The sequence below is a fragment of the Eptatretus burgeri genome, chromosome 3 (assembly GCF_056783735.1).
Source record: "Eptatretus burgeri isolate ZD-2024b chromosome 3, Ebu_testis_v1, whole genome shotgun sequence".
NCBI classification, from domain to species: domain Eukaryota; kingdom Metazoa; phylum Chordata; class Myxini; order Myxiniformes; family Myxinidae; genus Eptatretus; species Eptatretus burgeri.
The window spans coordinates 98,776,417-98,793,099 of record NC_140963.1 but is presented as its reverse complement, the minus strand read 5'-3'; the positions used below and the strand labels follow the sequence as shown (position 1 = coordinate 98,793,099).

General features: G+C 47.1%; 1 protein-coding gene across 4 annotated transcripts in view; it reads left to right on the top strand.

Annotated features, from left to right (window-relative positions):
* Positions 1–16,683, top strand: part of PAN2 (poly(A) specific ribonuclease subunit PAN2) — a 179,243-nt gene that overhangs the window by 89,662 nt on the left and 72,898 nt on the right. For all 4 annotated transcript variants that reach the window (XM_085874652.1, XM_085874654.1, XM_085874653.1 and 1 more), the window contains one exon: positions 124–251. In XM_085874652.1, coding sequence (XP_085730778.1) covers positions 124–251 — 128 coding nt within the window. The remainder of the gene's footprint in view (positions 1–123; positions 252–16,683) is intronic.

The following is a 16,683-nucleotide window of genomic DNA, read 5'->3' as shown; positions in this document are numbered from 1 at the left end:
AAGGTACTCAAATTTGTACAATATTTGGTAGATTTTGAGGAAAACTTTTTTGATGTCTTTGGCAGTCACTGTTTAATCCTTTTTTTCAGCATGTCTGATTTACTGATGTATTTTTCCATTTAGTGAGTCAATAATCAAGCAGATGTTTGGAAGCAAGGTGGAAAACAGTAGCACTTGCCGTTGCATCAAGGAGACATCTCGAGTTTCCTCAAACCTCCTTTTTACTCTCAACTACCCTGACACCAGTAAAGGTAATTGAAAATAACAATTCATGAGAGAATAACTCAAATTAATTTCTCACTGCTAAAAATGTGTTGTTTTTTTCTGTTTTTTTTGCCAGCTTTAAATTTGTGAGTTGGGAAATGGGGGAATGTGGGTGTTGGGTATAATATTTCATGCTTGATTACTTTCCATTTTGACTTGTTCATTGAACTAGTGATAGCATATTTTACTCTTTCTTTTCGACTCTGACTTTTCTTGATATCAACTCTGACTTGTTAATTATTGCTGTCCCAGAAAAGTAACTTGCAATCACCTCCACTGACCCAATCACATATTTGACATTGGTAAGGGAAGTGCTGTGCTGATCACTTTTTGTTTGTAAAGTAGCTGCTTTTGATGGCCGAATCATGAGGAGAGGGGCTTGCATGGCCCGTGAGCCAGTGGCGCCCCCTGACGTGCGGCCGATAACACACAAATGTGAAAATGCCTCATCATAATCCGCCATAAATGCTATCAAATTGACCAAATGGTTTCAAATGAGTGTTCCAACATGAAGCATAAAAGTAACATAACTACATCAGTGTATGCTATTTTTCTTGTTTTATATACTGCAACCAATCAGAGATTGCAGACCCTCACCAGGACTTCTTTTGAGTGGTGTATTTTTATGTTTTATGGTAATATGGCTGCCAACCATGTGATGTATGATATCATATGTGTGAACCTTTTCTTTACTCATGGACAGGCAGTCATACGTGTAAAGTTTCGCCTCGATTTGTTCAGCCACTTCAGAGAAGAAGATTTTTGGAGGTTTTTTATTAATTTTTATTTTTAAACGATATGGCTGCCGAATCACATGACCGATGACGTAATAATTTTATTTTTCTGTGGACCATTTTATCCGCAGATGACCCTCAAAAATTTTCATACCAATCAGATGTGGCGTTCTACATATGCAATTGTGATGTCATAATGACGGCACCTATGACCTCATAAAAAAATCATACTCATTCCCCATGAGGAGTACTTGCCGTGTGCCAAAGTTCAGTTTTTTCCTTGATGCGGTTTCAGAGATACAGAGGTCCAAATTTTTTCCTGTTTTTCCAACATGGCTGCCGCACCACATAGCCTATGATATCATAATTATCATGAAAACATTCTACATGAGCAGTCGCACCAATGGTGAAAATTACGTCTCTATCCGACAAGTGGTTTCAGAGAAAAACACGAAAGTTCTGTGCGGACAAACGGACAAACAAATGGACCCAAATGCAATACCCTCTCCTTTGGCGAAGGCAACAACTATGCTTTCATCCGTTAGCCACAATGAAGAAGAGTACGTGGAGTTGGGGCCTAGTCGCAACCATTATGGAGTCCTGCAGGCGGTGTGACAGCTCTCACACTGATGTCTTAGCGGAAAAAGTGCCCCCCCCTCTAAAACAAGAGTGAAGATCACTGGGTTAAGGCCCGGTCACACCTTGACGTTTTAGCCAACGTATGCCGATTTTTAATTTTTTTTTCTAAAACGCTGGCACACGTTGAATACGTTATGGGTAAATTTTGATAACATTGAGAACATGCTGAAAAACACTGCCATATGTCGTTGTACGCTGGCTTTAAACGTTGTACTTTTCGGTTGTCCTCAAATTTTTGCATGCTTGAAATTTCACGACGTATGCCGGCGTATGACTCACACGCTCCGCTACGCTGGCCACAAGTTGTATGCACGGTTTGCGATTGTTGACAGACGTCAACACATGCTACTCGTAAGTTAATCATAAGTTGAGACACGCCGAGGTAATGTTTAGCGTACCCGAAACTTATTTCTAACCTATGATTAACGTGTTGTTGGCACGTTACGCGATCGTTGCCACACGTCGACAGACGTTACTTTTAAGTTACTCATAGGCTGAAAGACGTCGGTATAATGGATCGTCCTTGCGTCAGCGTCCACGGCCACGGCCAGGACACTTATTTGCAGCATTCTTCAAACTTTTCTTCGGCATGACGAGGATGTTCACACTTCGATGTCTAGCTTGGCTATGATTCCAATTGTCCATCGGCAGCGTCTATTTAAAATAGTCGAGTTTGAGCGTTTTAACACGTTCAGAAGAAACGCTTCAAATTTCTAAACCCCAGCGTCAAAAAACAAAGGCGAGTGACAGCAATTTAAATCGTTCATTGTAAACAATGAAAATAGTTGAGTGGTACCATTTAAAAGTCGTTGAGTGTAAAAAAAAAAAATCCAATTGTCCATCGGCAGCGTCTACTTTCAATAGTGGAGTTTGAGCGATTTTGCACGTTCAATAGAAACGATTAAAATTTCCGAGCACCAGCGTCAAAAAAACAAAGGCGAGTGACAGCAATTTAAATCGTTCATTGTAAACAATGAAAATAGCTGAGTGGTACCGTTTAAAAGTCGTTGAGTGTTAAAAAAATCCAATTGTTGAGCGCAAGCGTCTACTTTCAATAGTGGAGATGCAGCCATTTAAATCGTTGAGTGGCAGCCTATGAATAGCAAACCCCACGTCACCGGCAAAGATAAACTGCCGCACGATATGGATAAGTTAGGCTATCGTTGGGCATAGTTTGTGAACGCCGGCTACACGATAATTATTCGTTGGTATACCGTATCTATAAGTTATCGAAGCGCTCTATGCACATTATTAGTTCATTGTGCATTTGTTCAACCCGTTATGAATAGACCTAAATCGTAAAAACAAGCCATAGCTCATTGTTGAAAAAGCCCCATAAAAAATTAGCCGCAAAGAACTTCGAACAATGGTGCAAAGATGTCTCCTACCCGTGGACACGCGGACGCAAGGAGGATCCATCATAACCCACACCCTCCCCCTCACACTCACCTACTACTGCCAACATGAACAAACTACTACTAATACTAATACTAATACTGATACTGTTACTGCTGACATGGACATCGACTCAAAAAGGACTCGAAAACACTGTTGGGTTCCCCTTTTATGAACACCATTTTTATATACCAATTCCCAAAATCGCTGGGAACACGTCTTTATATGGCAGTTGTAAGTTAGAAACGCGTTCATTTATTTTTTTTGTTGACCGGAAGACGTCATTGGAATACGTCTACATACGTCGATGTGTGTTGGGACTACGTAAAGAATTGGTTCAAAGCACGTCAAACATAAGTTAGAAATAAGTTTCGCGTAAAAAAGACATTACCGCGACGTGTTTCGACTTATGAGTAGCTTATAAGTAGCCTTTGTGGACGTGTGTTAGCGTCCGCATATCGTGTGTACAACTTATCCCCATCGCATGGGGAACGTGTGTCATACGCCAAGTACGTCGTAAAATTTTGAACATGTTTAAAATTCCTTTACGTACTCTACTTACTACGACGTATGATAGCGTACTTTAGCGTTCTACCCACGTATACCAAACTTACTCATACCGTATTTGACGTGCCCCAACGTTTTAGACACATTTTTATTAGGTCAGCATACGCTGGCAAGATCGCCAAGGTGTGACTGCGATGTTGACACTTCCATTTCTACGGCAGTTATGATACGAATCATTGTGCGTCAGCCTTTCAATAGGCAACGTCACAACATCGTCGGCGATGCGTGCAACGCGCTATGCCTAAGTTAGACTATCGTTGGGCATAGGTTGTGTAGGCCAACAACAGGTTCAGCATTTGTTGGTATGTTATCTATAACACAACGAAACGTTCTGTGTCCGTTACTAATGCGTTATACATAGGACCAAGTCGCTATGAATACGTCCGAATCTTTAAAAAAAAAAACATCAAAAGTTCAACGTAAGCCAGCGTTTTACATACATTTTAATACGTTGCCATCGCTGGCTAAAACGTCAAGGTGTGACTGGGCCTTTACGCGATGCATTTAACCGTCCACTCACAGGATGGGGGCATGGATTAGCAGACTTATGACTCATTAGCTTAGGGAGTTCAGTGCTTAGGAAGGGTGCTAAAGAAAAGGAGCCAAACTGTACATTGAGATTCGAGTTGCAGCAGAAAATGGAGAGAACCGTGAGATTATAGAGAGGGCTGACAAACTGATCAAGTTGAAGAAAATAGGAGAAATAACAAGTTGGAGTGCTTGGCACCCCGCGGATTGGCAAACTTTTCCCCCAAGTACAACGATGAGTGTTGCCGACTGTTATGTGCAGCCCCCTGCTGTGAAATAATGGCATACTGGCTACATTTGTGAGGGGTTACCAACAGTGGTTCCTAGCCAGTTCGCTTTTGTCTGGCTGCAGAAGCTCCAGTTGCATGTTTGAGACAAAATATCTCTGTCGATAACAAGGTTACCCTCTGGAATCTTTTCGTTTTAATGTCGCTTCTGCAGTGGCCTGCAAAAGCATTCACCCCCTATCAATAATGCCACATTGAGATGAATTACAAATTATCTAGAAACAATTTTTCCAAATAAACTTTTTTTATTTATTCATAACTGAAGAGATCAAACTAAACACTGTTGTAGTTGAAGGAGTTTACATGTCAGGAATACCTGCAAAAAACAAGTACAAATCAAAATTCACTGGTTGTAAAAGTATTCAGCCGCTCAGGTCAGTACTTGGTAGAAGCACCTTTTGCAGCAATGACTGCTATGAGTCTTTTTGGGTAGGTCTCTACCAGATTTTCATAGTGAGATGGTGAAATCTTTGCCCATTCTTCAAGTGAAAATTGTTCTAGTTCTGCCAAGTTTGATGGGAATTATCGATGAACTGCAATCTTCATGTCTCCCCATAAATGTTGAAATCAGGACTTTGACTGCACCACTCAAGAACATTTATTTTCTTCATATTCAGCCACTGCAGTGTAGCTTTAGCTTTGTACTTCAATCATTGTCCTGCTGAAATGTGAATTCTTACCCTGTTTCAGATTCATGACCGACTCAAGCACGTTTTCAATATGGATTATCCTGCACTTTGCACCGTCCATTGTCCCTTCTATCCTGACGAGCTTGCCAGTTCTTGCTGATCAAAAGCAGCCCCAAAATATGATGCTGCCACCACCATGCTTCAGCAGCGTGATGCACGGGCATTAGTCTGGACTGCGAGGAGAAACAGGAGAGCGATGACAGACAAACTGTGTGCAGAGTTCAACATGGGTCATGGGCATCCTGTATCATTAAAAACGGTCTTGAAGGGAACTTTACAGAGAGAAATACCATAGCCATGTTGCTATGTACAAACTGCTCATAACACATGGCAACACCCATTTGCAGGTCTAGTGGTGCAACAAACATTGGCAATGAACTGTGTGTGGATGTGTGCACATGTCCCAAAAGTCCAGGGAGCTTTTCGGCCTTAAGTGCCTGCTTCCAACAGTGAAGGGTTCTGATGGTTCCACAATTGTGCAGAGTGTGTTTTCCTGACTTGGCTTGGGTTTACTCATTCTATTAGTTGGCAGGGTTGATGCAGCGTGCTACATTACCATCCTGAGCGATGTGCTTTCCATGATGCAGCATTTCTTCCTTGCTGGGAGGGGTATCTTTCAGGATGACAATGCTCCAGTCCACAGGACATGTGTAAATAAGACTCGTTCTTTTTGTTAATCCAGTTGGTGATTTATTGCAACATTAACAATGAACACGGTCTGAAAGACATAAGAATAAACGTGATCATTAATAATGATTAAGAATCCTCTATCCCCCCCCACCCCTCCAAGTCTTTGGCATGGAAAATACAAGTGTATGTGTCTTTCGGCATGACAAAGACTGAGAACATGAAGAATATATGTAACTAGCTTTGAAGCCAATTGAAAAACTGAACCAGAAACCAAATACAATGTCAGTAATGGTCAATGCCAGAATCACATGTCATAGAGTGCCAGGCAGGCTTGTTGGTGCTTCGGCGGGACCGTCTGGGTGCAGCAGCTGGTTGGCGAAGCGCACGGTGTTTGGCGACCGTATTGGGTTTGGGATCGCTGACGTGAGGAGGTGATATTGGGGGCGTTGCGCTGATATGCCGAGTTACCTGCGACGACTTAGTTATAGATGGGGTTGTAGCATCATCAAAGAGCCGATGGCGGCCAGGAGGGCTTCGGTTGACCCTGGGTGATTCAACAGGAAACGTAGCAAGTGGCTGCTGTGGAGTGGCATCAGAGTTGACAGTGGGATGTTGCGGTGGCATTGGGCTAGTAATCGATGGGCCATACGCCCCCTTGTGACTGGTCGGGGTTGTGGTGTGCATGATGTTCCGCCAAACCATCGGTCTCTGCACTCCAATATCACCATCGATCGTCAATCTTGGTGGCGGTGTTAGCGCAGGAATGTACTTTCGCAGGAATTTCCTATTGCGCAGACTAACCCTTCCTGAACCGTCAACTTTCACCACATATTGGTCAAACTGGCGAACCTCGATGATGATGCCGGTTTTGTCCCATTTGAGGGGGTATGGCCCGGTCTGATTCTGGATGCGAACACAGTCGCCGACAACAAGGGGCATGAGTCTTTTGGTATATTGAGACCAGCGCTCAGCGTCTCTCATGTGGCGGTTGCGGAGTGCTTCCTCCAGAGCCGCTAGAGTCTCATGCCAAGTGTCATGAGGTTTGTATCTGCCAGGCGGTATTGGGATGAAGTCTCGAATTGGATGGCCGAAAATGCGCATCGCTGGAGAGAATTTCGTGTCTCTGTCTGGGGTATCTCTATACTGGAGCATGGCACGTTGGAACGCATCGGTATCAAGGCCTCCATTTGGGCTAGTGTTGTCCATGATAAGACGCTTCAAAGTCTTGACACCAACTTCAGCACGGCAGTTGCTATTTCGATAAGCTACTGAGGAGAGTCGATGATGTACACCCCAGTCCTTGAGGAATTGACGTGTAGCGACGGCTGTGAATTCAGGACCACCATCGGAAGCTAATTTATCAGGAATACCAAATGTGACAAAGGTACGTCTTAGGCAAGCGATGAGTCCACATATGCACCATGTGAGGCTCTCTCAACTATCGGCCAGTTAGAATACCAGTCGACCACCACCAAGTAGTTGCCTCCTTTGTAGTGGAAGTAGTCGGCACACATACATTGGAATGGATAATCTGGATGTGTCAGGGGAGTGGGTGGCGCACTTGGATAGGAGGGTGCCATCCGATTACAATGGTAGCACCCAGCACGAAGGGCCGCAATGGCAGGGGCGATGCCAGGCCAGAAGATGGAGGACTATGCTCTCGCAGTCATAGAGGTGACCCCTTGATGGGCAGCGTGCAGAGCGGCTAACACCTCGTCCCTGAGAGATGGTGGTATCAGGACACGATCCTTGTAGAGTATGACACCATCAACTGTATGTAGACTATCTCGACACTGGAAGTATTCGCGTAGGGATCCAGGGAGCTCATGACGGAATTCAGGGATACCTGACTTGATAAGGTCAACAAGGCTCTGCATGTTATTGTCACTGGCTGTTGCGGTTCGAACCCTGTCCCATGTTACAGATTTGAGGCTGAGTGAGGCGAGGGATGACATAACAGATGTGGGAACACACCCGTTGGGGGTTTCTGGTGCTGATCTACTTAAGCCACCCAGGAGGTTTTTGGAATGCGTCAGGATGATGGGCATGGAATCAATGGCCGCCATATCATCAGTCAGGGTCAGTTTCACAGGCTCTCCAATAGGGTGGCGTGAGATGCAGTCTGTGGCGCGATGTCTAATCCCCGGCACATGGACCATCCGGAACCTGTATCGCAGGGTCTTCTCCTTTAAGTTCCAAAGGCGAGCGTTCGAGATATCCTCTAGACTTCAATCATTAAAGATTTTGAGCAGAGGTTTGTGGTCGACAGTGATTTATGAGGTCTTCACATCCCAGAACAAAGTATCTGGCCTTATCTAGGGCATCAGCAACTGCAAGGGCCTCACCCTCAACTGGTACGTAACGCGATTCAGCAGGGTGAGTGAATCTGCTGCCCACGAGCGTGATTTTCCATTGTGTGTGACAACAGAAGGGCTTTATGTTGGTGCAGATACAGTGTTTCTGCAGTAGCCAGAAGCCAATGCCAGTCTTGGACCAGTCTGTAGCGAGGAATGTGGGCTTGCTGGGGTCGAATATCCGAACACCCTCCTTGATCTCACTGGCGATGACAGCTTTTGACTCTTCAAATGTATCCTGGAGGTGCTCATCCCACTTAAACGGTGTACTGGGTTTAAGTAGTTGCCGGAACGGCAACATCTCAGCCATACTGAAAGCGTATGACACTTGATTGAAAAGTCCAAACCAAGAGCGTACATCTGTGATGTCCTTGGGTGTTGGGAAATTGAGGATTGCGCAGAGGTATTTCCTGCAAGGACGGACTTTTTTTTTTTTTTTTTTTTTTTTTTTTTTTTTTTTTTTTGTATACCTTGGTCGAGGCTCGTATGAGAGCTAACACACAACTCACAGCAAGGAGGCATGAGACAAGAGGGGCGGGAGTGGAAGGGACAAAACATTGGGGAACAGACACAGGTGAACTGTGGAAGGGAGAGGGATGGGGATGGGACGGGGAACATGGCGAGGGGAAGATGGACATTAAAGGGACTTTCAGGAAGGAAAGCAGGAGAATTGAAGGAAGTGGGCTTGGGTGGATTATCGGGGGTAGAAAAGATCGAGGATTTGGATGGGGGAAGATAAGAGGTGGTGGTGAACAGCTGTTTTGAAAGCCTGAAGGGAAGAATGGGAAAGAATAGAGTGAGGAAGTTTATTCCAAAGGCGGGAAAAAGAGGAATGAAAGAGTGAAGATGAGCAGTGATTCGTGATTTTGGTAGTTTTACCAGAAGGGGGTTGTTGGCGGACCTTGAGCGCCCTGTGGAAATGTGGTTGGGACAAATCGCAGAGAGAGCAGGGGGGCAAGGCTGGAGAGGAGTCGGTAGAAGACAGAAAGACCACCGACCAACCTGCGGTGATTGAGTGAGAGGCCCAAAGACTCAGCTTCATTGCGGGAGATGCCAATGATCTTAAAAGCCCTGGTTTCGACAGCGTGAAGTCGAGAAAGGTGGGAGGCAGGAGCACCAGCCCAGAGGGGAGAGCAGTACTCCATCAGGCTACGGACAAAAGCTTTGTAAGTGGTCAGGAGCTCAAGAGGGCCGAGGAAGGACTTTGCACGACGGAGGATTCCCAGTCGGCGACTGGCTTTTGAGGCAAGGTTGGAAATGTGACTTTCCCAGGAAAGGTCATGGCAGATAGTGAGACCCAGAAGCTTGAAAGAAAAGACTTCTTCCAGAGGATTGTTGAGAAAGTGGATGGGGGGTTTTGTAAACGGTCCTTTCGAAGAGACATAGTGAGAGTGTGAGATTTGTCTGGATTGAAAGACATGTTCCACGTGTTGGACCAGTTTGTGATTTTATCCAGATCTGCAGTGAGCGAAGAAGCTGCTGCTTGCCGGTCTGAGGGATGACAGATGGTACGGCAGAGGGTTGAGTCATCGGCAAAGAGAAATAGAGGATTTTCCAGAGAGTCCGAGAGATCATTGATGAAAACCAGAAAAAGAACAGGGCCCAGAACGCTACCTTGAGGAACTCCAGCCTGCACAGGAAGAGGGGATGAAAGAACTCCATTTAGGGCCACACGTTGACTGCGACAGGAGAGGAAGTCTGCGAGCCATGAGTGGAGATGGCCTTGAATACCATGGGCAGAGAGTTTGGTGAGTAGGGCAGGGTGCCAGACTGTGTCAAAAGCACGTGATATGTCCAGGGATACGGCTCGGATTTCCTGTCTGGCATTGAGGACCTCCATCCATTGATGGGAGAGCAGTAGTAGCATATCTAGGGTAGAGTGACCTGGTCTGAAACCAAATTGATGATTGGAAATCAAGCCATTGGAGAAGAGGAAGGATTTCATGTCTGAAGCGATGATGGATTCCATAACCTTGCTGATGATTGGGAGAAGGCTGATTGGTCTGTAGTTACAGGGATCTGTTTTTGCACCTTTTTTATGCAGGGCAGTGATGTTAGCAGATTTCCAAGCAGATGGCAGATGACCTTGGGAAAATGAGAGGGTGAATAGAACAGAGAGAGGGTGAGCAAGAGCAGAAGAGCAGGCTTTGAGGACACGTGGGCTGATGCCGTCTGGACCGGTTGCAGAATCTGACTCGAGGTTTGAAAGCAAGCTCTCCACCTTGTCAGGAGAAAAGGATACAGAGTCCAGGGACAGTTGGGTGCGACTGGGTAAAGTGGGTAGAGATAGTGATGGGTTTAGGACACAAGATTTAGCTGCAAACACCGAGTTTAGACATTCAGCTTTATCACGTGTGGAATCAGCAGTGCGGCCATTTGAGGTAAGGGAGGGGATGGAGGGGGAACATACACCAGAAACAGATTTGATTAAACGCCACCAGGATTTTGAGGAGGGAGAGAGGTTTGAGAGTTCAGACTTGAGATGAGAAAGATGTTGTTTTCTGGCTCTCCTGAGGGTAGCTACACACTTGTTCCGAGCTTTGTGGAAAGAACTGAGATTGCCCTCAGTTGGGTTTGCTTTCCATGAGGCAAAGGCAAGTTGTTTCAGGACAACTGCCTCGCCACAAGCTTCAGTAAACCAAGGGCGGGAGGAAGGGTAAGACAACTGAACACGAGAGGGGATAAATCTGTGCATGAGGGAGAGCAAGTTTCTTTGAAAGAATTCCCAGGATGAGTTGATGTTTGAGAAAGTAGTGATAGGAGACCAGTCTGTAAGTTTGATGGCTGCTCGGAGACCCTGCCAGTCGGCTTGAGTGAAATGCCAGACTCGACGGCGGTGAGGTGGTTCTCTGATAACAGCCAGAGAGATGTCCACTTTAATAAGGACGTGGTCAGAAGAACCAATTGGAGCGAAGGAAGAGCAGCAGATATTGTCAGGGAAATTTGTCAAAATCAGATCCAGAAGAGATGGAGTACCATTGGTTGAGATCCGGGTCGGGAAGTTGACCGATTGAGTCAGTCCCAATGCGTCACAGAAAGCTTTTGCTGATGTCCCATGGCAGGTGAGAGAGGTACCCACACCTAGCCAACTGGCGTGATGACAATTGAAGTCGCCACATAAGAGGAAGAGAGAGTTTGGATGAGAAGATAGAAGATGGTCCATGTTTTCGGAGAGTGAGGTGTAGATGGAGTCATCACTGTTCGGTGGACGGTACAGTACACATATAAACATGAGGTGGGAGTGGAGGGGAAGCCGAAGCCAGAGGTATTCCTGGGGGTGTGGGGGAGTGAGAGCAGTGCAGGGAGAGTGAGGAATAGAGTCTTTGATGAAGAGAGCAACACCTCCACCAGGACGAGGCTCAGGTCTGTCATACCGTAAGAGGGAGTAACCAGGGAGAGATACTTGGGAGTCAGACACGTCTTGGGAGAGGAAAGTTTCTGTTAGGCAGATAATGTCTGGTTTGTCAGTGGAAACCTGCATGGAAAGATCTGAAAGGTTTGAGCGAAGGCCCCGGATATTTGAGGTCCACACTTTTAATGAAGAGGTAGGGGAGGAGGCTTTTGGTGCAGGAGGTGGAGGGGCGGGGGAGGGTCGGACGAGGGACGAGGGGGGAGGGAAGGAGGGTTGGTGAAGGAGTGTGGGGTATTGCAGAATAGCGAGGGGAGGGGGCCGAATGAGGAGGAGAAAAGGCTCTGTGGTGCTGTGAGAGAGGGGGGACAAGAGACAAGGAAGATGGCAGTTGAGGATTTGAGGAGGTGGAGTGAAGAGATGGAGGTGAGAGGGCAGTGGAGGGAGGCGGGTTGGTGGATGAGAGGGGGGCAACTTAGAGAAGGAAGAGTGAGGGGGATGAAAGGTGGGAGAAAGGTGAGGGGGAATTTTTGAAAGAGGTGAGAGGGAGGCTTGGAGGGAGAAGAGTGGGATGGTTGCTTTGAGAGTGAGAGTGAGGGGTGAGGGGGTGAGTTGGCACTGAAGTTGGAAAAAAAGAATGGTTGATGGAAAGCGAGCATCCATGGCAAACTGTGGTTTTTAAAAGTTTTAGGTCAGAGATACGATTTAACACAATTCTTGATGGATGCAATGAAGGCGAATTCAGAGCATGGAGAGAAGAAGCGCTGTAATAGTTGGATTTTTTAGGCAAGGAATGAAGGAGAGGTCAAAATGAGAGCAGTCTGTTAAAATAGCAGAAGAGTAGTGCATTGTGAAACAGTAAAGAGTACCACATGTGTGAGAGAGGAAGATGAAGCATTATAAGATCGTTTTTGTTGTTAATATTAATGTATGAGAGAGTTCAACAGATTAGGTCATGGAAGTGTAAAAAAAAAAAAAAAGAAATCGAGGAAGACGAGGAGGAAGTTAAGAGGAAGAAGAAGTAGCAGAATCGGGAGAAGGTTGTTGTTGTTGTTGTTGGGTTTTTTTTTTTTTTTTTTTTTTTTGAGATAAGAAAGAGATTAGTTGGGAGAATGGGGGATATTTGGAAAGTGGGGAGGATGAAAATTGAAGGTAATGGGGAGAAAAAACAAACAAACAAAAAAAAAAAACGATCGAACACCAAGTGGAACCGGTAGGCCTCAAGCCTAGGACTAGGCCTCAAGCACCAGGTGAGAACGTCGACATAAATACTCACAAAATAGCACGATTTTTGAAACAAAACCGAACTAGGAACACACATTAACATGTAGGTGAGAAAATTAAACAGTTAAAACGGGACAAATAACAACCGGAACTTAACTTTGAGAATGTCAGCAGGGAGCCCCGAAGGAGACCTCTTGCCGCTCAAAACCGGAACCGGAAGTGATTTTGGGAGTTATTTCGAACCCAGCAAATTCCACTATATCTTCACCAAACACAAACTTGTCAGGGTTCAGGGTGATTCCATTCTGTCCACAGGTGTGAAGCCACTGAACAGCCTCGAAGAAACTGTCTGCCAGCGAGTCAGACCACAGCAAGACGTCATCAAAGGGCGGAGGAGCTCCTTGTGAGCCAACGGCTATCCCTTTCTAGTGCCCAACTGTGTCTGCGGACGTCCTCCTGCAGTTGGGTCACTTTTTATGAGAAGGTTGGTGGCAGGATTTGCACTGCGGCCACCGTAAAACCCTTCATTCCGCAAAACGCAAAAACGCAAAAAAAACTGAAAACCCACTCCGTGGGAGTACCTGCTGTGCAGCTTCCCTTCGCAGGGCAGCTCACCGGATGACGGGATTGGGGCAAAGCCTTCGGGACCCCCAATCTTTGATGATAGGAGGGAAACTGCGGGGTAACATCCCTGGGTCAGATTGCGGGAGAGTGTGTCGGAGTGGTGCTGAGGTGTCCTCCACCAGACAGCGGTCTCTTTGGGTTAACCTGAGGCGGTCCCTTCGGGTGGGTGCCTGGAATGATGTATCCCTAAGAGAGGATGATCACCTGTCTCTGTTATCATCTGAGCTCAAGCGTTTGGACATCGGGATTGCAGCTCTCTCTGAGGTTCGGAGACCGGATTGCAGTGAGATAATAGTGGGTGGTTACACCTACTATTGGTCTGGTCGCTCTGATGGTTACCATACCCAAGGAGTTGCTGTAGCTGTGTCCAATAAGCTGACCCCAATGATAATTGAGGTAACACCGGTCAACGAGCGTATTATGAGATTAAGGATTCGTCACTCCTTAGGTGTCATTTCCCTGGTCTCTGTTTATGCTCCAACTGAGGCGAGTGATCTCACTGTGAAGGATGCATTCTACGCCACGCTCGAGTCTGTAGTTGATCAGTGCCCCAGACGAGATACACTTCTAGTCTTGGGGGATTTCAATGCATCGACTGGAACTGATAGGGACGGTTATGAGACGTGTGTTAGTCCCCATGGGTCAGGAACTATGAATCAGAATAGCACTAAGTTCCTTGACTTTGCAAGAAGTCATGGACTTAGGGTGGCTGGTTCATGGTTTCAGCGCCCACAAGCTCTTCTCTGGACTTGGTATTCCAACGCTGGCGGTGTGGCAATGGAGATTGACCATGTCCTCATTGACGGTCGTTGGAGGATGATCCAGAACTGCAGGGTCTACCGGAGTGCTCAGTTCCTCAATACTGACCACAGGCTTGTTGTAGCAACTCTAAAGCTGCACCTTAAATCCTGGAGAATGGTATCATCCCAGCCTAGGCTGGATGTTGGCAAGCTCAGGGATGAGAGAGTAGCTGAGGAGTTTGCGAACAGGCTGAGTGGAGACTTGGGGGGTCTGGGTGCTTTGGGGGGTCCTGAAGAGTTGTGGAGTGCCTTCAAGACCACCGTCCTTGATGTTGCCGGTAGTTGTCTTGGAGCTCACCGCAGGGCAAAGAAGAATTTTGTCTCTCAAGGGACACTGGATACCATTGACCATTGGCAGGGCCAGGCTGAATGGCAGAGCTGAGCTGTTCAGGGAGCTGAGGCGTAAAACTGTACATGCACTGAGGGTGGACAAGGAGGCCTATGTGCGAGGAATCTGTGAGGTGGTAGAGCATCACCTGTGGACAGGTGATTCTCGTCCCGCTTACAGGGGAATTCGCGCATTGTGTTCATCCAAGCCCATCCCTCGGAGCAATGCAGTTCGAGCAGAGAGTGGTAGGCTCTTGACAGAGGAGTCTGAAGTGAAGGCCCGCTGGGCCGGTTACTTTGAGCGGTTGTACCAGGCTGATCCCCCAACTGTCGAGTTGGACGTCAAGGGTGTTACAATCCCTGTTGCTGACCTTCAAATAAACTGTGGTCCACCTTTGCTTATGGAAACACGGGCTGTGGTGAACCAGTTGAAACGGGGCAAAGCTCCAGGGATCTGTGGCATCCATGCTGAACTTCTCAAGGCTGGTGGAAATGCTGTACTCGTGTCGTTGCATGCAGTTCTGTGCTCTGCCTGGAACACAGGCATCATCCCAACTGACTGGAAGAGGGGCCTTGTTGTCCCTCTCTGGAAAGGGAAGGGTGATCGCCAAGACTGCAACAGCTACCGAGGGGTAACGCTGCTCTCAGTGCCGGGCAAGGTTTTTGCTCGGATAATTCTTGATAGGGTTCGCCACCATCTGCTTGAGCACCAGCCTCCATAGCAGTCAGGCTTTACACCAAAGAGGTCAATGATTGACCGTATCCTTGCCCTTCGTGTCCTCACCGAATGCAGACGAGAGTTTCGGCAGGGGCTGCTTGCAGCCTATGTTGATCTCTGAAAAGCGTTCGATTCAGTGAATCGGGATGTCCTCTGGAGGATTCTTGGTCTTCGTGGGGTGCCACCAAAACTGATCGATATGATGTCTGAACTCTACTCTGGTACTGAGAGTGCTGTGAAGTGTGGTGGTACCATCTCTGACTTATTTCCAGTTGTTACTGGAGTTCGTCAGGGGTGTGTACTGGCCCCCACACTTTTCAGCACTTGTAAGGACTGGATTTTAGGGAGGATGTCGGAGAGATCAAGCTGCGGTGCATCGTTTGGGAATGTCAAGATCTCGGACCTTGATTTTGCAGATGATGCAGTCATCTTTGCGGAGACTCTAGACATCCTTTTGGGGGCCCTCGAGGTGCTGAAAGAGGAGTCGGAGCCGCTGGGATTACTGGTTTCTTGGGTCAAAACTAAGATCCAGGCTTTCGGTGACATCTTGGATGCTGCTGTCCTGTCTGTGTCTGTTTGTGGTGAGGATGTTGAGGTCGTGGAAAGATTCACTTACCTTGGCAGTGATATTCATGTCTCTGCTGGCTGTGAGTCAGAGGTCAATAGACGTCTGGGTCGGGCCTGGGGAGTGATGGATTCACTGGATCATGGGGTGTGGCGCTGCCGGTACCTGTGCGGGAGGACGAAAGTCCGAGTCTTCAGGTCCTTCGTACTTCCAGTCTTGCTCTATGGATGCGAGACTTGGACTCTGACCAAGGATCTGAGACCGAGACTTAATTCCTTTGGTACCAGGTCTCTTCGGAGAATCCTTGGCTATCGCTGGTAGGATTTTGTGTCCAATGAGCGGTTGCTGAGAGAGACTCGGATGAGATGTGTTACCTGCATAGTCCGTGAGCGTCAGTTGCGGCTGTATGGACATGTGGCTCGTTTTCCTGACGCTGATCCTGCTCACCAGATTCTCTCAGCGAGGGAGTCTCATGAGTGGAGGAGGCCAGTGGACCGACCACATGCCTCGTGGTTGCAGCAGGTTGACCATCATCTCAAGGAGATGGGGATGGGCCTGGCATCTGCCTGGGGGATGGCCAGACAGAGGCCCCTGGAGTACCGGTGGAAAGTGGACGCAGCGACGCGCTGTTCTGGCACATGCTCCCATACCTGACCTGACCTGATCAATGCATTTGGTTTTATTGGGGATGTCAGACACTATCTCGTCATAACGCCTTGTATATCCATCGCCAGACGCAATATACCCTTGAGGGGCTGTTTTGTAGCGGTATCTACCCCAGTGTGTGATGAAGGTGGTCAGATGTCTGTCTTCTCTGCAGACGGGCATGCTATGGTATCCGTTCCATGCATCAAAGACTGTCTTCTTCTTACCGTTCGGAACCGATCTCGCCTGATGAAAGGGTGATGGCGTGTGATGTGTTTCCCGTGTAGCATGGGCGTTGAGGGCTTGGAAATCAACAGTGCGGCGTGGCTGGCCATTCTTCTTTG